This window comes from Crinia signifera, chromosome 7, assembly GCF_055691185.1.
Source record: "Crinia signifera chromosome 7, ASM5569118v1, whole genome shotgun sequence".
Taxonomy (NCBI): domain Eukaryota; kingdom Metazoa; phylum Chordata; class Amphibia; order Anura; family Myobatrachidae; genus Crinia; species Crinia signifera.
The window spans coordinates 183,416,818-183,439,489 of record NC_139223.1 but is presented as its reverse complement, the minus strand read 5'-3'; the positions used below and the strand labels follow the sequence as shown (position 1 = coordinate 183,439,489).

Sequence of the window (22,672 nt, the reverse complement as noted above, 5' to 3'; positions counted from 1 at the left end):
TGTGCAGCTGCAGCATACGAGATCACAGATCATATAGTTCCTACCTGGTTCTATAGCAACACTTTACTGACCCTCCCTGCTCCTGATTAGCTGTAGCCCATCTCACCTGCCGCTCACTGACACAGCCGCAGTCCTGACACTGTATACGGTTCACCACTGTTCCATGATATAAGTTCTTGATGAGGTTGTGGCCAGTGGTGCCCTCCAGGGAGCTTTCCAAGGCACTGAACAAAATACGGTTTAACTCCTGGACATCTTGCTGGCCGGCTTCCTACAGGGAGGGAGCGGGAATATGAGCAAACAAAAAAATACAATTAAAATGTGGAGGGTAGAGGGGAACGTTTAACAAGACGTAAATTTAAAATAAAATAAAAATTGGGACATTTTTATTGTTTTTTCTGTAGACACAAAGGAGTGTGAAAAATTCCAGGGTGACACAACAATGTCTAGCAACATCAAGTACATAAAAAACAGAGAATACAATCAACTTCGTTGCATTGCTAAATGACTTAGAAGAACAAGTGAGAACCATGAAAAACAGAGACTGCCTGGGAGGCAGTTCAAGTTTAACCTAGGGTGCTGGTGCTCTCTCCCACTCCCACTACCCACTGTAAAGCTGTGGCCCCTGATGTCTACCGAAGGAGAAAACAATATTGTTAATATTTGTAGAGTGCAGAATATAGAAGTGTACTATAAAACATTTATGTGAAAGCAAGCCTAATGTCCATAAAAAATGGTTTTGGAAAATTGTCTTGGTTGGGGAGGGGGGGGGACCTAATTACCTGGGACAGTGCCAAGTTGTCTATATGGCCTCCAATCTGTTCGTTCAAAAATCTTGAATATCTTAAGAGTTTCAATATTCAAGAGCCCCATCTCTTATAAAGTGTTTTAGCTCCTACTTCCAAATCGACCAAAGTAGTTTGTCTAGCATAGCATAGCAGTTTAAGAAGAGTGTTGTTTAGTTCACCAAGAGTTGATTAGAAATCCAGTATTTTAATATCAGTTTATTCGCGAGTGTGATAATAATAGTACAAAAAGTTACTAAAGCTTTCTGAAAACAATATGCAACCAAGGTCGGAAGTTTGCAAGAAGAAATACCAAAGGTTCAAAAGACATATTTATAGAAAAAGATGTATTGATGAAATTGAGTACTTTATACCAATATCTTTTTACTTTTCTGCATTGCCAGATTTGATATATAAACTGAACTAAACAAGCAAATACCCCAGGGGGTAAATCAGGCGCAGTTATGATATATAAAAAAGGAATGAATTTATATAGATATATAACTCTAATCCACAGCTCAATTTGCTGTGGAAAAGGCCAATAGGTCTTTCTAGCAATACAAAATACAACAAGATAAAAGAGAGCGCACTGTGTTGATCTTTGTTATTATTCTTTACTCAATATTATTTAATACAGTTATTATACAATAGAAATTGAAAAACTAAAAAATACATACATATACAATAAAATAATGGTTCCGACTAGCACCACTTAAAATCCATACTGGTATTATGTTGCCAATAATAGGAAAGTTCTCAAATTGGATAATGGCAATATGAGTGTTCCCCTTTAAATTACAATTGTTGTAGCAGTTTTTAGTTGTATAAATTCAATATTTTTATGGTATATATTACCGGCTGGTGTACGTGATGAAATTGCGGCAGAGATCCAGTGCTTTTTGGTGTCCGCTTCCACCGGTGTTGCTCCGATGGTAAGGGAGCCGGTACCGGGAGCAGACACTCCAGATGCAGATGGTGGCCGGTCTGCTGGCAACCAGCGTAGCCCCGATGTTGAGGGAGCCGGCGCTGGGCGCCGACACGGAGATGGAATGGTATCTCTCACCGGGAGCAGGCACTTGGGAGCGAGTGGTGGCCGGTCTGCTGAACAACCAGCGTAGCCCCGATGTTGAGGGAGCCGGCGCTGGGAGCTGACACGGAGATGGAACGGTATCTCTCACCGGAAGCAGGCACTTGGGAGCGAGTGGTGGCCGGTCTGCTGAACCACCAGCGTGACCCCGATGTTGGGGGAGCCGGCGCTGGGAGCTGACACGGCAGGATGATAGCTCTCACCCGGGTGTCTTAGATGGAGAGACGCCTCTTAGCGCTGCTGTGCCGTTGGAGCAAGGTGGAATCAGTCCAGCTGGATTGGGAATCGGGCAGCCAATAGATGGTAATTAGGGCTGTATCAGATGGGAAGCGGGTGTCGGAATAAGATAGACCCTTGACGCGTTTCTCCGTCTGTGGTAAATCTGATGGTTTCCTCAGAAGATGGTCTATCTGTTGTCTGACCAGGTTTAAAAAGGTGAACTATCCAATCAGTGGAAAACATCAATTAGATTGCACCTGTGGGTGCACCTGGTCAATCATTAGTCAGGTAATCTGAGCATGTATTTCTGTGTATGTATATATATGTATGTTTTAAAAGTTTGCAATGGTCCGCAATCCACAGAGCTCCACAGAAATACATGCTCAGATTACCTGACTAATGATTGACCAGGTGCACCCACAGGTGCAATCTAATTGATGTTTTCCACTGATTGGATAGTTCACCTTTTTAAACCTGGTCAGACAACAGATAGACCATCTTCTGAGGAAACCATCAGATTTACCACAGACGGAGAAACGCGTCAAAAGTCTATCTTATCCCGACACCCGCTTCCCATCTGATACAGCCCTAATTACCATCTATTGGCTGCCCGATTCCCAATCCAGCTGGACTGATTCCACCTTGCTCCAACGGCACAGCAGTGCTAAGAGGCGTCTCTCCATCTAAGACACCCGGGTGAGAGCTATCATCCTGCCGTGTCAGCTCCCAGCGCCGGCTCCCCCAACATCGGGGCCACGCTGGTTGTTCAGCAGACCGGCCACCACTCGCTCCCAAGTGCCTGCTACCGGTGAGAGATACCGTTCCATCTCCGTGTCAGCTCCCAGCGCCGGCTCCCTCAACATCGGGGCTACGCCGGTACCGGCTCCCTTACCATCGGAGCAACACCGGTGGAAGCGGACACCAAAAAGCACTGGATCTCTGCCGCAATTTCATCAGTACACCAGCCAGTAATATATACCATAAAAACATTGAATTTATACAACTAAAAACTGCTACAACAATTGTAATTTAAAGGGGAACACTCATATTGCCATTATCCAATTTGAGAACTTTCCTATTATTGGCAACATAATACCAGTATGGGCTCTAAGTGGTGCTAGTCGGAACCATTATTTTATTGTATATGTATGTATTTTTTAGTTTTTCAATTTGTATTGTATAATAACTGTATTAAATAATATTGAGTAAAGAATAATAACAAAGATCAACACAGTGCGCTCTCTTTTATCTTGTTGTATTTTGATATATAAACGTTGGCGAGCTAAATTTCTTAAACATATCTTGGGAGATATATGCCCTATGAACAATTTGGCATGTACTTCCTGCATCAGGGACGTTCGAAAAAGCCACATAATCAGACCCGTCATATATACGTTAACAGGCCAGGTACATCAATACAAATTTAACGTTGTGTTGAGCCAAATGTGAGCAAATTGCTGTGAATTCCGTCCTCGCCCTAGTCAGTTCTGCAGATAAATCTTGCAATATAAACAGGCGGTTGGATTCCAACATTATGGGAGAAATTTACTAAAGGAAATGTGTAAAAAATAGGTGTATTTGTATCCAGAAATACACTTACTTTTGACATTTGCTATCCCGAAAATACGGCAATTCGTATTCGTATTGATAGCACATCAATACGACTACGAATTGCCGTATTTTCGGGATAGTAAATGTAAAAAATAAGTGTATTTCTGGATACAAATACACCTATTTTTACACCTATTTTTTACAAATTTCCTTTAGTAAATTCCCCCCTATGTCTGTGTGACGCCACCCAGAGCACTTTCTATTGTAAGTAATTAAGGCTCCGAAAAAATACTACTCTGGGTCTGGAATCCTGTTTGCTCTCAGGTCCAATCCTGTGGGCTCGCTCCACAATCATATCTTTGCAAGAATCTGGAATATTCAGCAAAACCGGTAGGGTATGCTTTATAAAGTCCAGGAGAGCAGGGCCTTTTACTGATTCAGGGAGGCGCACTATCCTGAGATTATTCCTCTGAGACCTATTTTCTAAGTCATCTAACCCATAGCTTGTGCTGTGCCTTTGCCTGTTTAGCCTGTGTAGACTGCAGGTCAGAAACGTCTCCACATAATGCTCCCACCTGACACTCTGTGTCTTGCATTTTTTGAGATAGAGAATCAAGGGGCAGATTTATTAAGCTCGGTGAAGTGATAAAGGGCCTTATTTTGGTTCATTCTTTCTGACAAAATCCTTCTTAGATGGGCAAAACCATGTGCACTGCAGGTGGGGCAGATGTTACTTGTGCAGAGAGAATTAGATTTGGGTGGGGTTTTACTTCAAAGTGAGATCTATATTGCAGTGTAAAAATAAAGCAGTCAGTATTTTTCCTGCACAGAAACAAAATTACTCACCCAAATCTAATTCTCTCTGCACATGTTACATCTGCCCCCCCTGCAGTGCACATGGTTTTGTCCATCTAATGCTGGGTACACACCAGGACGACTAGGGCCCGATCCCCACAATCTCGATCCAATTCCGATCAATTGGATGTAGATTGTGTGCTGATTGGGCCCTTTTCTGACCTGCTGTGGACCGATACCGATCCGATGCGCGGTCCCGCGGGTCGGTCGTTATTGAGATCCTACCTGCTGCAGGTAGGATCTCAATGACGACCATACAGCCGGGTGCGGGTCGCCATCGGATCGGACACGCTCACGGTGCACATCGTGAGCGGGTCGTGCCCCCCCGCGTCACCGTGAGCGGGTCGGACGAGACACTGACGACCCGCTCACGATGTGCATCGTGAGCGGGTCGTCCTGGTGTGTACCCCGCATAAGAAGGATTTTGACAGAAAGAATTAACCAAAATAAGGCCCAAAGTGTCTGTTTTTTATCACCGGCCAATCAGCTCCTAACGGTGAAGTTACAGGCTTGGTTTAGAAAATGACAGGTAGGAGCTGATTGGCCGGTGATAAAAAGCAGACACGTTATCACTTCACTGAGCTTAATAAATCTACCCCTTAGTCTCTTAGTTATATCAGCAGTCTGGGCAGTTCGGATGGGGCCAATGGCAGCCTGTATAGCTACTACCATATCACCATAAGTGAAAGGGGTATCAGGGGCAGGAAGCACCGTGGATGAGGGAAACAGGGTCTGAGGCACTGCAGCATTTGCAGGAGATGAAGGAGATGATGGATGGTTAGGGGTATCATCGCCGGCAGCCACTGCGGTCAGGTTTCACATGGTACCTCATTTTACAGGAGACGCCGGTGCCGATCTGCAGCTTCGTGGAGTCCCCCAGGTGGTCCGGTTACAGGGCATGGACGAGTATAAATACTCGTCCATGCGGTGTTGCAGTTTTCCTGGAGGATTAGCAGGCCTGGCGGGTGAGTTTGAGAGGCTCAGGGAGTGCACGGAGCTAAAGCACTGCACTCCATAAATAACATTTTAATAATAAAAATACAAGTCTCCATTACTTTATTTGCATATTACTGGCTTGTATCCTTAGGGCTGTTTCACACAGTACGGTTCCTGCCGCACGGTGAAATCCCGTACGGCCAGGGAGCCGTGCCGCACTCAGCAGTTGTGAATGGACACTATTGTGTCCATTCACACGGGACGGCCACGGCCCGGCCGCACGGCTGCAGCCGGATCCCCCCACTGGAAGGGACGGCTGCCGGGCTGTGGCCATCCCTGCCATTATAAAATTCTGAGTGCGGCGCGGCTCCCTGACCGTACGGGATTTCACCGTGCGGCAGGAACCGTACTGTGTGAAACAGCCCTTAGGCTAGTTTCACACACTCCGGTTTTGACTGGACGGCAAAAAGCCGGACACACTTTGTCCGGCTTTTTGCCTGACAGTTGTCTCTTTCACATGCACCGGCTCCGTGAGCCAGTGCTGTGTAAATTTGAGGGTAGAAACTGAAGTGACGTCAGTTTGGTGGCTGTGGAGATCTAAAACCGGACACCAAATGACCGGTGTGTGTGAAAGGCCCCCATCGCCCTCAGCACACACTGACCTGTGAGGACGGGACGGCCACGGCACGGCAGCCGGACACTGCAGTGGTAAGATCCGGCTGCTACCCGGCAGCCGTGCCGTGACGGTCCCGTGTGAATGGACACATAGCTGTCCATTACACACGGCAGGGACGGCACGGCTTTTACACACACGGACAGTGTAAAATAGACCTTACTCTCTACAAGGATACCTGACCCTCAGTGTCCTGTCCGCTGGTGCAGCAAAGTTTACATACCATGTACTTGTCCTACATTTATCTTGTGCTGTAAGCCATTGTTTTCCTATTTGGTTCATTTATTTTTGTGGCGTCATATAAATAACAGATAATAATAATAATACGTTTTTCGTCACTAGACACATTGCTTAGACTGGCGTGCCCTGCAGGGAAGAGGAGAGGGGGGGGGGTCCTTTTGAACAACAATACATTTAATGAAAAGGACACAGACCATCTTTTCTATGTGTGTCAAAGGGTATACGGTCACTGGGTCGACACTATGAATGTCGACATGGTTGGAAGGTCAACTCAAGCATGTCAACAATGAGAAGGTTGACAGTCATGCGGTTGACAAGAATTTTTCAAATTTTTTTTTAGCCGACTGGCGGTATTTCATACCCTACCATCCACTGGGGCGTGGGGGGGGGAATATAACAGTGTGCTCAAAGCATAGCGAGCCATGAAAGGGGACGCGGTACACCGATACAATGTCCATGTCGACTTACGTTGAAATTCGTAACAAAAAAAAGTGAAATATTCATGTCGACCTTCCCATGGTCGACCTAATGTTCGTGTTGACAGTACGATCCTGTTGACCTTAGCCATGTCGACCTATATTATGTGTCGACCTAAACCCTGTTCACCTTTAGTGGTCGACATAATGTATGTCAACCCTATGACCCATAACAGTGTCAAATAGATTTGTATAAACAAAACTTAGAACATAACCAACACAGCCATCTACACAATAAATAAGGTAGACAGAGAAACCTCATTATCCCAGCCAAAGCTGCTGGTCAGGTCCGAGGTGGACGCCGCCTGTTGATCCACCAATAGGAGCTGTGCAAAAAGTTGCTGTAACTGCAATGGAATGATCCGAACCTGGAAGTATAGATGTACAGTAAGTGAGGATTAAGCTATGAATGGATTAGTTTATGGATGCACATGTATGTGACGTAATTATACACAGCCAAGCCATAACATTAAAACCACTGACATTGATTAGCTCGTTAGAATGGCATCTGCCAGTAAGTGAGTTCTTGTGGTGGAAGCAGGAATAATGGGCGAACGTACTGATCTGAGAGCTACTGTAGCCCAAGCTGATAAAGTTAATGTTTGGTATGACAGAATGGTGTCAGAACACACATTGTTCAGCAGCTTGATGTGTATCGGGCTGTATGGCCAGAGACCAGTGACAGCTCCCATACAGACTCCTGCCCACCACAGAAAGTGCCTACAGTGGGCTAGTGAACATCACAGCTGTACGGTGGAGCAGTGAAATAAAGCGGCCTAGTCTGATGAATTACACTTTCTTTTATATCATGTGAATGGCCGAGTGCATGTGCCCTTTTTATCCTGGGCGGTCTCAACTTCTCAAGGCTGCATGTGTCACAGCTGGGAGAAGAGACAGACAGTAGCCACCCAGCATGTTCTGCTGCTGCCGCCATTGCCCGGCACACTAAGCAGACACAGTAATCATCCCCACCCGGCATGCCTCGATCCCTCCCTGCTACTCGCCCGTGGAACCTGACAGCAGCAGTCTGGTGAAAGGTGACAGGCTGGCACAGTCCCGCCTCACAAGGCGGCGGCAGCAGCATGCTGGCATGGACCAGGGGATGCAGCGGAGGTGGCGGGTGCGCAGCTGAGCAGAGTGACCTCTGACATGACGCTGCGCAGCCGCACAGAACGTTTTCAGCAGTAATAAGGGATGAAACGTGAATGCGCATTTCAATCCCGGGATTGGAGGCTCGAATCCCGGGATTGAAATCCCAGCCAGAAATCCCAGGATCCCGATTCTGGGATTGGCATCCCTACTCCAAATTTACAGGGCTTAAGGCCCCAATACACCAGTGCGATATGGCCTGTTTTCATCTGATTCCGACGGATCAGTCTGAGAAATCAAATGAAAAGTGACGACTAAATCGCATGTGTTTGACATCTGATCAGATCTGATGTGCGTTCCCGTGCACATCAGATTGGAGTCAGAGGTCGAACCTGCAGTGCACAGGATAAGTCGGAATCTGATCCATCAGCAGCACATCGTGGGTGCTAAAAAGGATTGAAAATGACGTTGAAACATGTTGGAGGTGTTGAGGGCACCAAAGTAACCAGACGAAAGGAAGGCTCTTCCTTCAGTTTAAGAACACCTGGGTACCATCTTTTTCTATCCTGTAATAGAACCTGCACTTCAAATCTGGTACGAGGCTACCCTCATTTTAAAATTTGATATATGTGTTAATTTGTCACATTAAAAGTTGACACTTGAGAGTTTTCCCATTTTGTTCACCCCATTAACATGATCTGATGACATAAAAGATACTCTGATGTGTGTGATCTTTACTACCGTTGTGTAAGCCAGTGTGAGTATCATTCACCAATATATGTGTGAGCCTATGGTTGGTGACGGCCTCTATTGAAAGATACCTTTATGAGCCTTGGTACATCTGATCTTATGTAAGATACACGTAAGCACTATTCACTCACAATAGTGCAAAATAGAGACGTCCTTCACTGGAAGGGTGTGGAATTTTTTTTCAGAGAGAATTTTATCCATACTGATTATGGTTTACATGTGCCGGTGGTTGCCCTGAGGATCCGTGAAGTTTTGAACACACGCCATTTATCCTTTGGAGTTACATGTGAGACTGTTGGGCGTTTTCAGTGATTGTAGAACTGTACTGGTTTTACGATGACTTGCAGCATAAGGAGCGCTGGGTCTCTAGCACCCCCTGTATTTATATACTGATTGGTGCAAGCTTTCTATCAAAGTGTGCTATCCATTCTCGCCGCTATCCTGACGGAGTGCAAGGATGCGTTCTTCCATATGACATGTATCACTAATATGAAATGCTACCGAATTAGCTCTTCCCTGGGTATAGCATAGACACTTTAAATAAAATTGACTGTGACTAACTCCTCCCCTTCTACTTCCTCTCCCAGGCAGTCTTGAGTAATTGTGACCGGAGAGAGCTGAAAGAAAACACACTTCCGAAGAGAGGTCAGAAAGAAAGAAAAACACAGTGGAAACAATCACACAATGACCAGGAAGGTCCAGCATACACAGAGCTGGAGCAGAGCCTGGCAGGAACTTCAACCAAGTAAAGATAATCTGAAAACCTGAACAGCGCCAGGTGGGTGTCCAGTGTCACCTAGGGAATCGGAGAAAATGATTTAACAGGAAGTACAAAATCCCCAGTTCTGCTTCATCCAAAAGGTGACACTGGAGTTGCAGTGGGGCCATCCCGGAGCTCCCAACGCAGGGTGGACAGCACTGGGAACTCCTAAACACAGAGCGACCAAACTGCGAAGCAGAGGCCACAAAAGTGTGGTGGATAGACACCCCACATGCAGCCACCCTTGAGGTGCCCATCGAACATATGGAATGTGCATAGATGGAAGAAGGTGGAGTCTTGGAGACAGCTAAATAAGCCTATAAAATCTTCAGGCAAATCCACCTGGCCAAGGCTTGTTTGGTAGTTGGCCAACCAGGACGGGTGGAATCATAGAGGACAAACAGAGTATGACTTGCGGATAAACTCCGTCCTGGCCACATCGATATAAAGAGGACATACTACATCCAGAAACCTGGACTCCTCAGAATCATCCTGAAAGGCCGGAACCACATTGATTGATGTGAAAGGCAGTCACAACCTTCAGAACGAAGGAAATGCTTGTACAGAGTTCCTCTCGGTCCTCAAGGAACACCAAAGAGGGTGGGCGACAGGACAAGACGCTTAGCTTTGACCCTCTTCCAGCCAATGCTAAGGCAAGTAGCAAAACCTTTTTCCAGGTAAGGTATTTTAATTCCACCTCTTCCAAAGGTTCGAATAAGGAAGATTGGAGGAAGGCCAAAACCCCATCCAAGTCCCAAGGAGCTGTGGGAGGCTTGAAAGGAAGTTGAATTCTCAACATGCTCTAGAACAAGGTCTGTACCTGAGGAAGAAGGGCCAGTTTCTTTTGAAAGAAAATAGAGAGGGCTGAGACTTGAACCTTCAAAGACCCCAGCCAGAGGCCGGAAGAAAGACAATTTTGCAGGAAGAGGAGAAGACGTGCCAACTTGAACCTCAAGGGAGAAACCCTACACCCCTCCCACCAGGCCACGTAAGCTCTCCATATACGATAGTAATGAACCGACCTCACCTGATTTCTATCTTTTATCATGGTTGGAATTAAAGCGGCCGGGCTGCCTGCCTTTTTTCAAGATGGACCTCTCAACAACGATCTCATCAAATGAAGATGCCTCAAGTCCAGATAGATGAAAGGGCCATGAGACAGCAGGTCGTCTAGCAGGGGCAGAGGCCATGGCTCGTCTATCAGGAGATGTGCGAGAATCATGTACAAGAATCGGTGGGGCCAATCTGGCGCTATCAAGAGTACGGTTCCCTGTGAATGCACTGTAGAATCCGAGGAAACAGTGGGAATGGAGGGAAGAGATAGATGTACTGGTAGTCCGAGGGAGCCGTGAGAGCATCCACTGACACTGCATGTGGATGCCTTGTTCGAGCACAATACAGGGGCAGTTGATCGTCATGTCGATCTGTGGGCACCCCCACCGATGTACCAACCTCTGGAATGTCTGCGGGTGAAGCCACCACTCCCCGTAATGGACATCCTGCCAAGTGAGGTAGTCGGCCTCCCAATTGTCCACACCAGGTATGAAGATAGTGGAGATAACCCCCGGTGTAAACAAGAGCAGGATTCGACTGACCCCCTTCATGGCAGCGCGGCTGCACGTGCCTCCTTGCTTGTTTATGTTGGCCACGGCGGTGGCATTGTCAGACTGCACTCTGATGTCCTTTTTCCTGAGTGGAAAGTCTGCCTGAAGCAGAGCATAATACACTGCACGGAGTTCAAGGACATTGATCGACAGCCGAGATTCCTCTGGAAACGGTGACCCAAAGTGACTGGCCCCAAGCCTTAGAGACTGGTGTTCATGGTAAGGAGTGTACGGCTGCAAATGCCGAATCTCTTGCCCTCCTGTAGGTTCGTGGAGTTGAGCCACCATGCTAGAGAGGATCGAGCTTGTGTAGATAGGGACACTCGCTGGTGTAGGTGTGTAGTTCAGGGGAGGTTATGAGCCTCTACTGGACCACATAATCCTGGCGCTTAATACTAGATTTGGGTGTAAAACAAAATTGTGTTAGATTAAATTCAGACCAGCTGCTGCAGGCATCTAGAGAGTTCACCTGAGCTCAGAGAAAGGGCAAAAAGACTAGAACAAGAATTGTGATGCTCTGCGCTGCTATAGATTGGTAGTAATTATAGTCTGCTGATCAAGAATGATGAATCCGGACACACTGTATATATTATACCATTTTTATAAAAAGTAACAATAGTAAAATAAAATTTCATACAGAAAAATACATGAGATAAAATATAACATATATGGCTCTAAGTAGGGCTTCAATGTTAGGATAGCACTTAAAGAAATATGGAGTCTCCAGTAATAAATGGGTTAATGGTACCAAGGTAATTTTTCTTTATAGTAGCAGTATAGCAAGCGGTGGTAGCCTATGTGTTAGCAAAGTTAATAAGCCGGTATATCAATATCAACACTCACTGGTGTAGGAAAAGATGAGAACCCGACCGCTGTCGAAGAAGGCAACGTTGAAATGGTCGAAACCGAAAGCGAACACCATCTTTCCGAGCAGGCGTGTACAAAGAAGGAGGGAGACCTGTCGGTGTTGCAACACCAGACGAACAGACTCCTGAAGGGATTTTATCTTGTCCAGAGGTAGGAAGACTCGTCGGAGGACAGTGTCCAAAATCATCCCCAAAAACAACAATCTCTGAGTAGGCAGAAGGTGAGATTTCGGGAGATTGAGTTCTTGGTGCCATTACCTTGGTGAAAAACTTGGGGTGCAGATGAGAGGCTGAATGGCAGGGCATGGAATAGAAAATTATAATCCCATACCATAAACCGCAGGTAGGCGCCCCAAGTTTGGGTATGTGCAGGTAGACATCCTTGATATCGAGGGATACCAAAAACTCCTCCCGCTCCAGACCCACAATCACGGATTGCAAGGATTCCATGTTGAAGTGGGCCACGCTCAGGTATGGATTGAGGTGTTTCAGATTGAGAAAAGGCCTGAGCGAGCCATCCGGCTTTGGCACTAGGAAGAGGCTGGAGTAAAATCCCTGCATTCTCTGTGTGGCCGGGACTGGAATCACCATACCCATGTCCTGGAGTTTGCCGATAGCCTCCTGCAATGATTTGCTTTTATCTGGAGAAACTGGCAAACGTGTTGGGAAGAACCTGAGAGGGGGGTGGTAACAGAAAGTCCATCTTGTAGCCGAAGGAAACCAAGTCTTTCACCCAAGTATCTTGACAAGAGTGGGACCACACCTGTCTGAAATGCAACAGACGTCCGCCCACCTTGAAATCCCCTAGGTGTGGCCACGAGGCTTCATGGGGCGGGTTTAGAGGAAGACTTAGCTTCATAGTTTTCTGCTATCCGCAGGAAAAGGATAAGATGAGAAAACCTCTGAGAGCCTTGAAATTTCAGAGACCCCAGGGGGAGATCCGCTTCTATCGTGTGCACACAACAATGGCTGCCGCCTCGTGCATCTGTAGCCCCTATGGGGAGGGCGCTGAGGTAGCCGGAAGCTGTACTGACAAGTGGCGGTCACTCACACAGTGCTGCTATAAGCTCCGCCCCCTTATAAATAGCGCTCTTTTAAAAAATGCCTTAAATGAAAACCCATGCATTTACCTGGCCTCCCTGCCAGCCGGGAGCCAGGGTATAAGGTACGTATACCCTGCTGTGCTGGCCGGTGGCGGTGTGGCTGAATGTGGTCCGCGAGGCGCGCTGCATGCAGTGGTGTCCGGATCCTTTCGGACAATGATCCCAGAAGCCAGGGACACAGGCGCAGCTGCGATGGGTCCCCCTGGCAGTGCCCTCGTCGCAGGCAGGTAGGGGCAGGGTGCTACCTGCATGTCCTCTTGCTGATTGCAGATCACTAAAAAAAAAACAAAAAAAAAAAGCTCCCACAGGGCACAATCAAAGACTGCCTGGGAGAGGAAGTAGAAGGGGAGGAGTTAGTCACAGTCAATTTTATTTAAAGTGCCCATGCTCCCTGTGGTCGTCCTTCTATTCCCCACTGCAACTCCAGTGTCCCCTAGTGGATGAAGGAGAAATAAGAATACCTTGGAATTTGGGACATCTTTCTCCTCCAGAGATCCAAGCTCTTCAGGACTCAAGGCAAAAAGGGCTTCTGTCAAAACACAGAGACACCAATGACTACAGTATACACCACTAGCACTTAGACAATTTAACAAAGAACATAATGTAATCAGAAGTATTTTCGATTGTTGCGGTCGCGTCAATGAGCCTTAAAACAATCACTTACAAAACATTCAGTAAGGTGACTTTATATGTATATGCCAGCTGCAATGATTATTATTATTATTAGAATTTTATTTATAAGGCGCCACAAGTGTTTCGCAGCGCCGTACAAAGGAACAATACTTGGCATAACATTGAATAAATAACAAAAATACAGTACAAATAAAGAGCGCCACAGATCAATACACATTACAGCTTAAATGTAAGTAGTGAGGACTCAAACAACATACAACTAGAGGCTTGAGGCCAATGATGGAGATGAGTATGCAGACGAAGATGGTCACTGAGTGTTTAAGTATAGGAGAGCTGTTCGTGAAATGTGAGGGGAAGAGGGCTTTGACAACAGGAGGGAAGAGGGCCCTACTCGGAGGAGCTTACAATCTAGTAGGAAGGGGAGACAGACAGATTACAAGAGGTGCAAGCGAGTGGGTGGTGGTTAGATAGCAGGATGTAAACAGGCAAGGGGTCGGAGAACCAGCTGGTTTATGCAGTGGAAGGGTACGCTTTGATGAATAGGTGAGTTTTCAGTGCCTGTTTAAAGCTTTGCAAGGTCGGGGAGAGTCTGATGGAGCTAGGGAGTGCGTTCCACTGAAGGGGTGCAGCACAGGCAAAGTCCTGTACTCTAGCATGGGAAGCAGTGATCAGGGTGGAGGAGAGACGACAGTCGTCAGCCGACCGTAGAGGGCGGGAGGGTGTATGAATGGAGATGAGGTTAGAGATATATGGAGCAATGGAATTAGAGATGGCCCTGTATGTGAGTGTGAGATGTTTGAAAAGGATTCTGTAGGGGAATGGAAGCCAGTGCAGATTTTGTTGAAGGGGAGTGGCAGAATTAGAGCGGCGGGAGAGGAAGATGAGCCTGGCTGCAGCATTGAGGACAGATTGGAGAGGAGCCAGTTGGGATTGAGCGAGGCCGGTGAGGAGAACATTGCAGTAGTCGAGCCGTGAGATGACCAATGAGTGGATGATCAGCTTAGTTGCACTCTGTGAGAGAAAGGGCCTGATGCGAGCAATGTTGCGTAACTGGAACCGGCAAGAATGGGCCAGGGCTTGGATGTGGGGTGCAAAGGAGAGGGAGGAGTCAAGAGTGACACCCATGCAGCGGATTTGGGGAACGGGGGAGATGATGGTGTTGTTAACAGTGATAGAGATATTAGTAGGGGGCATTGCTCTGGGTGGGGGAAAGATAATAAGTTCGGTTTTGTCCATATTCAGCTTCAGAAATCGCTCAGACATCCAGGTAGAGATGGCAGAGGCAGTTGAAAACTTGAGAGAAAACAGTGGGGGACAGATCAGGAGAGGAGAGGTAGATTTGGGTGTCATCCGCATAGAGGTGATATTGGAAGCCAAAGGAGTTAATGAGTGCACCCAGAGAGGAGGTGTACAGAGAGAACAGAAGGGGGCCAAGGACGGAACCCTGAGGGACCCCGACAGGAAGGATGGAAGGTGGTGAGGTGGAGCCAGAGGCAGAGACTGAGAAGGAACGGTTGAAGAGGTAAGAGGAAAACCAGTTGAAGACCGTGCCAGAGAGGCCAATGTTTTGGAGTGTGTGGAGGAGGAGAGGGTGATCCACAGTGTCAAAGGCAGCAGATAGGTCCAAAAGGATAAGCAGGGAGAAGTGACCCTTGGATTTGGCTTACAGCAGGTCATTGGTGACTTTCACTAGGGCAGTCTCAGTGGAATAAAGTGGGCGCAACCCAGATTGAAGGGGATCAAGGATGGAGTGGTCAGACAAGTAGCTGGTGAGACGCCTGTAAACCAGCCGTTCTAGTATTTTAGAGGCAAATGGGAGAAGAGAGATAGGGCGGTAGCTTGTGGGAGATAAAGGGTCCAGGTTTGGTTTTTTAATCAGATGATTTTTTAATGATCAGATGATTTATATTTAATTATTCAGTTATATACCCATATGTCTCTAACAGGGCAATCCACATAACTCATAGCAACCAATTATATTCTGATACTTTTCCAGAACAGTTAGCAATTAGTTACAGTACATAACATTTTAGCGACTAGTTTTCATAAAAGTTCCCAGCGGCTTCTACTCTAGTTCTTCCAATCAGGGAGATTAAATTAATCTCTTATGTACTACAAGTGTATGTGGACACCTGAGTAGAACACCCATGGCGCTGGCCCGCCCTTTACTTAGTATAATCAAAGCATCTAATCTTCTAGTAACTCGTCTCTCTAGATTCTGGAACATGATTTTCAGTATTTGCACACATTCGGCCATAAGAGCAGAGTTTGGGTACAGATGTAGGGTGAGGAGGCCTGGCTAGCATTTCCAATTCATCTGAAGTGTCGGGGCCAGGGGTCGGAATGTGAATTTTTAATAGACCTAGGGGGTATTCAACCCCCGCCGCTATTTCCGATGGAGGAAATAGTGGCAGGTGCCTATTCAATGCGGTCTCGTCCGACAGCATTGAAAAGGCAGATCGACAGAATGGGCCCGACTTTAATAAGCTGTCGGACCTGTTTTGCCGAGAACGGCCGTGAACTGTTGCGATTACGGATGGATCTCGACAATCCCCGCCCTTTTGCACGGGTACGCCCCATTTTCGCCAGCACATGGGTCATTGAATCCCGCCTGGTGATTTGCGGTCCAGCAAAATGAAAACAGGCCAGGGTCAAGGCTGTCAGGACATAACAATAGTCGTGACCTGGAATTGAATACCACCCCCAAGACTTTGCAATGCTGAAACAGGAAAGGGATGTCCATTAGCGCCCGGCGGTAACGCTTTGAGAAGTCTTTTTGTTGCAGACGTTTCACTTCACAATGAATTAGAGGAGGTCTAGCAGGGCAGAGATATGGCAAACTGACTTGGGACGGTGGCATCCTATGAAGCTCAAAGAGCTTGTAGATATCTCCAACTCACCAGTTTAAGTTTGAGTATAGAGAATTCTGGCTGTATGCTTCACTGTACGCACCCATTAGCGAGGTGTGTGTCTGAAATGACCGAACACTGTAGACGTGGTATCCACATACTTGTGGTCATGTAGTGTATTTACACTTTAAATAATAAGGCAAATAAAACCATATAACCCAATGCACTGTTTCCTGAAATAAATCATGCTACGGAAGATTTGTTTTCCACTATACTGAAATTGGGTTTAGTTCTAGGCTCTTTCTGGGTAGGGTTTGTATATTATATGTGTGTGTAATAATGTACATGGGTTTCCTCCAAAAACATACCGGTAGGTTAAATGTATTCCGGAACACAACTAAATGAATCCGTGTGTACCTATAGGGAATACATAGTGTAAATGATGCTGGAGCAGTGACAAAGAGCAGTTTAAAAACATTTTTTTTTCTATTTTTTTTTTTTTAGAAAGAACCCATATTCTAGCACAGGCCTGGCCAACCTATGGTTTTCCAGCTGTTTTTAAACCACACATCCCAGCATGCCTTGCTACAGTTTTAGCATTTCCTAAAGGCGTGCTCTAGCATGAGCCTCCATATCCCGGGGTCCACCAAAAATACCTTATAGAAGTAATGTAAAAACAGAGATGTAACTTGATTCCCAAATAACTATAAATAAAGTCAGAGGCATATATACTAATACATAACATCTTACTGATCTAGACTATGTAATTGGTATAGATGTTTTAATGTCAATATGAAATTAAAATACTTATTTTTCCAATGGCAAATTGTTCTATGTCTATTCATAAACTAGGCTGTACACTAAGGCCTGTATTGAATGCTGCCGGCGAGGAGTTTAAACGGCAGGGATCGCAGAAAACCAGCGTTCCTCGTTGTTTAACCCCCGCACCAGATGCTCACTCTATTCTATGTTCCAGAGAAGTCCTCGCTGTCACAGGACAGTGTGGATTCCCCCAAACAGCGAGGCTCGGGGCTAATGCAGGGAGCCCGCTGCATTTAGCCACGAGTCTCGCTGCTTCTGCGGCCACATACGCCGATTACCCCTCGCTCCAAAAACGGAGCGAGGGGGAAATGGCGTATGGGGGGGGGGGGGACGGACGACAACAGTCGAATACTGACTGTGCGAGCTGTGACAGCGAGCAGGCAGCCCTGCTCGCTGTCACAGCTCGCCCCCGGCATTGAATATACCCCTAAATGTTAAAGCAGTGAATTGGGAGTGGGCAGTATACTTTAGGTGTCTAGCTAGATGTAATGCGGTTATTTAATCCAGGATAACATGTTTTTGCATAGTATTCAGCAGAAAATGGGACTTATATGTATCTTCCTTCATGTAAATGCTAGCATTGCTGTAAATAATTTATCTCATACCTCGGAATTCTGGAGTATAAAGAAGTGTCTGCAACAGAGAATTAAGGTAGCAGGTGCTGCCCTGGTTCCTCAGGCCACTTAGTCTGGTCTCTCCCCGTGGTTCCAGTATTTCGGAATCTTTGGATTTGGATTTCCTGCCATTAGTGCATGTGCTGTTTGAAAGGAATGAGAAGTCCTCTTCTTCTTCAAACAGATCACCAAACATGTCTGGTCAAGAGGCGTAAATCTGCAAAATATATAAAAAATACATTATAGGCACAAGTAGATAAAGGAGCCACAAAGCAGCTACAAAGGCCTAAAACCAGGGCAGCACAGACGGTGTAATGGTTAGCATACTGCCTCACAGCGCTGAGGTCATGGGTTCTATCCCCACCATGTGTTATATATACGGGCAGTACGGACGGTGTAATGGTTACATTACTGCCTCACAGCGCTTAGGTCATGGGTTCTATCCTCATCAAGTGTTATACTGTATATACGGGGCAGTACGGATGTTGTAATGGTTACATTACTGCCTCACAGCGCTGAGGTCATGGGTTCTATCCTCATCAAGTGTTATATATACGGGGCAGCACAGACGGTGTAATGGTTAGCATTACTGTCTCACAGCGCTGAGGTCATGGGTTTAATGTCCACCATGGCCCTGACTGTGTAGAGTTTGTATATTCTCCCCATGCATGAGTGGGTTTCCTCTGGGTACTCCCTCCCACAATCCAACAATATACTGGTAGATTAATGGACTTCCAATAAATTTGAATGAATGTCTGTGTGTATATACATGTGTTAGGGAATATAGATTATAAGCTCCACTGGGGCAGGGACTGATGTGAGTGTTCATATATACGAATGTTCATATATATGCGCTGCGGAATATGTGTGCACTATATAAATAACTCTTAATAAATAATACCAACACACTACATTATTTAATTATTACTATTTGATATTCTGTCTTGTACAGTAAAGATAATAGTTAATGAGTGATAATGGGATCTCAACCATCCCTTCCTTTCTGACACACTGAGGGGTAGAGATGGGATGTCCCCAATAGCAGCCACATTCCACTTCCAATGCATTTGACATCTTCTAGAAGATAATACAGCTATAGATAATAGAATCTGATTGGTTGCTATAGACAACATCCCATCTTCAATAGAACTCCCATCTTAGTAAATTTACCCCTGAGTGAATTTCTGGGAGAGCGAGGAACAAAACCCACGATACAGGACCGATCCAAAGATCATCTGAAGAAGCCTCTGCCCAGTGAGCTCAGGCATGGTCCATTGGGTCAACCAATATTAGGTCAACATGCATTGGGTCTACCACTGAAGGTCGACATGGCTAAGGTTGTCATGTTTGGAAGGTCCACACTAGCATTAAGTTGACAATGGCTAGGTCAGAAGTCAAAAGGTTGACATGGGTTTCACCCTAGTGGATGGCAGGGGCCTGAAATACCGCCGGTCAGCACTTCGGCTCAAAAAAAGTGAAAAATCCATGTCGACCTTTTGACTGTTGACCTAGCCATTGTCGACCTAATGCTTAAGTCCTCCTTCCAACTATGTCGACCTATCTCATGTGTCAACCTAAGCCATGTCGAACCTTCAGTGGTCAACCCAATGCATGTCAACCTATTAACCATATACCGTGAGCATCCCTCAGGGAGTAATGGTACCGTATTGTAGGCCTTGAACCTTGGGCAGGGACACCGGTCATGCCTCACAGCACTGAGGCCATGGTTCAATTCCCACCATTGCCCTAACTGTCTGGAGTTTGTATATTCTCCCCATACTTATGTGGGTTTCCGCCGTGTACTCCGGTTTCCCCCACATTCCAAAAATATACTGGCAGGTTTTTTGGGTTCTAACAAAAAAAAAAATGAACCCTAAAATTAGTGTGTGTGTGTGTACATGTGGTAGGGAATACAGATGTAAGCTCCACTGGGGCAGGGACTGATGTGAATGTTAAACTATACTCTGTAAAGCGCTGCGGAATATGTTTGTTCTATATAAGAAACTGGTAACAAATAAATGAGTAAAATAAGTTAGTGGCTTAAAATAAATGCTTATGTTTAGGGGTGACACAACTCAAACAAACAAAGGTTTTTAAAGGAGCTGAGACACGGTGGGGATCAAGATTTGACATATACCAGTTATCAAACTCTGTCCTCAGTACCCCAAACAGTTCGCGTTTTCCAGGTTACCCAGCAGGTGCACAGGTGTATTCAATATTCACAGAGATAGTTATATACAGGTGAGGTATTATTTATTTGTGATTCTGTATGTAGTCATAAAAAACACAGACTGTTTGGGGTCTAGAGCAGTGGTTCTCAACCTCAGTCCTCAAGGAGACCGAACAGTGCACGTTTTCCAGGTCTCCACACACAATCAAAAGGTGAAATAATTAGCTCCACCTGTGGTCTTTTAAAATGTGTCAGTGACTAATGAGTGCACCTGTTCACCTGCCAGGTGACCTGAAAAACGTGCACTGTTCGGGGTCCTTGAGGACCGAGGTTGAGAACCACTGGTCTAGAGGACAGAGTTTTCACACCTAGTGTTTATTCTAACACCCGCTATCTTTGAAAACCCATGCAGTTCCTGTTCCCTGCCTGGGGTGTCACGGTCTGCTGTTGTGTTTCTAGCACAGGTCTGATTTGATATGCAAAGCAGACTTGTGCTAGAAACACCACAGCAGACAGCGACACCCCAGGCAGGGAACAGGAACTGCATGGGTTTACAAAGATAGCGGGTGTTAGAATGAACACTAATAACCTATACTATTAGTGCAGGCTTTCCCAACCACGGTCCTCAAGGCACACCAACAATGCAGGTTTTGTAGATATCCAGGCTTGAGCACAGGTGACTTAATTAGTACCTGAGTGATTCTGATTAAACCATCTGTGCTGAAGCCTGGATATCACTAAAACCTGCACTGTTGGTGTGCCCTGAGGACCGTGGTTGGGAAAGCCTGTATTAGTGGGTCATATTGTGCTCCATTCAGCTGCACTTTAGCAGGGAACATACAGTACAGGACAAAATGTTTTTATTTCCCTTGAATAAAGCACTGCTCTTCACTGCTAATTTAATGCAACACCTTACACATAGGGTTCTTGTGTTATAAAGGGCAAAATAAAAAATACTCTCCTGTCTGGATAATATAAAATTGGTGCTGTTGTTAAAAGAAAAACAAAAACAAACACGTAGATTGATATAAGCAGACTGAAACAATAAGTTAAAGTTGCAAGAGGGAGGACATGCAAACTAAGTTGACTGAAGGTGGTAACACACTTGGAGACGGAAATAATATATTGCTATTTGCGAATGACTTTATACCTTCAATTGATAATTTAATAAATGTATTTTTCATTTGAGAGAGAGAGAGAGAGAGAGAGAGAGAGAGAGAGAGAGAGAGAGAGAGAGAGAGAGAGAGAGAGAGAGAGAGAGAGAGAGAGAGAACCAGCCAATCAGCTCCTAGTGACCATGCTAAAGGCGGTGTTTGAAAAATGACAGGAGGAGATTGGTTGGTACTTTGGGCCAGATGTTTCAATCTTCAAAAAGTGAAAAATTGGAGAGTGATAGACAACCAGCTCCTATCTGTCATTTTTCAAAACCAGCCTGTGACATGACAGTTAGGAGCTGATTGACCTGCTGTATATCACTCTCCATTTTTTTTCACTTTTTGAAGCTTTAATCACTCCCCAAAACTTAGTGCATCTTCCCTGAAATTACGTTAATTGCAGAATTGAAAACCAAAGACAGCTACTGATTTAATGCAATTCAAACCCCCCAAGTACTGTAAAGGAAATCCTAACAATCCACTGGTACAGTAACGTGTATTTGCTACCAATACCTCCCCCTCTCTCTATTTACTGAACAATAAAGCTTACATGCGTTATTCTTGTATGGACACGTTCTATTTACAAAGCAATCAGCTGATTGAACGTGTAATGGTCTGCAATAAAATAATATTGAGGAAAAACTAAGTGAATGCATAACCTAATGTATAAGGAGTTGGAAGGCATGCTTCAGTTACACACAAGAGCTAGAAAGGAGGCGCAGTCTTGATGTTGACTATGAATATGAGATATACAAAACAACAATAATCTTAATTATGGCAGGGATCTGACCAGTAAAGCTGCAGGAACAAGTTTTACCTGCAATCAACCGAGCCCAGTGGGATGAAATGCTCCCAAGGAGGAGATCTGCTACCTGGGAGTCGCCATGTTTGTTGTGGATGCTTCGGCTCAGTGAGGGCTGCTGGGATGTGTAGTCTTTGCAGTACGAAAATTAGTAGCATACATCACCGCGAAAACTACGAATGCAGGCATGCAGTGCGGTGCGCCGGGTTCAGGAAACAAGAGCACGCCTTCAAAACGGAAAACTTTATCAGGAAAGAATAGCACAAACTACAAGCAATCACTAATCAGATTCATTAGCTAGTATACCATCTCCTTATTTGTACGTTTTCCTATGGGGTTGAGGAATATGATAGGATAAAGTGTTATCAATTATGTGCTAAATGACCTGTTGCTTCTACATATACATATCATGTGATATGCTTATGTCATAACTCCCAACATGACCCTCTCCAGGAGGGACACAATGCTCTGTTTCTGGAGGTCCCTCTTTATTTATGATTGCTAGCACCTGTGTCATGCTTGCCTACACTCCTGGAATGGCCGGGAGGTTCCCGAAAATCAGGACCCCCTCCCGGCCCCCACAGAAACGTGGGCAAGTCTCCTGCATGCCCCCCAGGGCCCCGCTCCCCCCAGG

At 45.7% G+C, this 22,672-nt stretch overlaps 1 protein-coding gene across 2 annotated transcripts in view; it reads right to left on the bottom strand.

The window, feature by feature from the left end:
• Window positions 1-22,208, bottom strand: part of USP40 (ubiquitin specific peptidase 40) — a 74,571-nt gene extending 52,363 nt beyond the window's left edge. Inside the window, exons 1-5 of one of the 2 annotated variants that reach the window (XM_083154588.1) lie at window positions 22,054-22,208; window positions 17,904-18,129; window positions 13,456-13,523; window positions 7,080-7,190; window positions 107-271 (exon numbers count right to left, since the gene is read on the bottom strand). In XM_083154588.1, the coding sequence (XP_083010714.1) occupies window positions 107-271; window positions 7,080-7,190; window positions 13,456-13,523; window positions 17,904-18,108 (549 nt within the window). In that variant the 5' untranslated portion in view covers window positions 18,109-18,129; window positions 22,054-22,208. The remainder of the gene's footprint in view (window positions 1-106; window positions 272-7,079; window positions 7,191-13,455; window positions 13,524-17,903; window positions 18,130-22,053) is intronic. The other variant, XM_083154589.1, reaches the window with a different exon arrangement.
• Window positions 22,209-22,672: the final 464 nt, after the last annotated feature.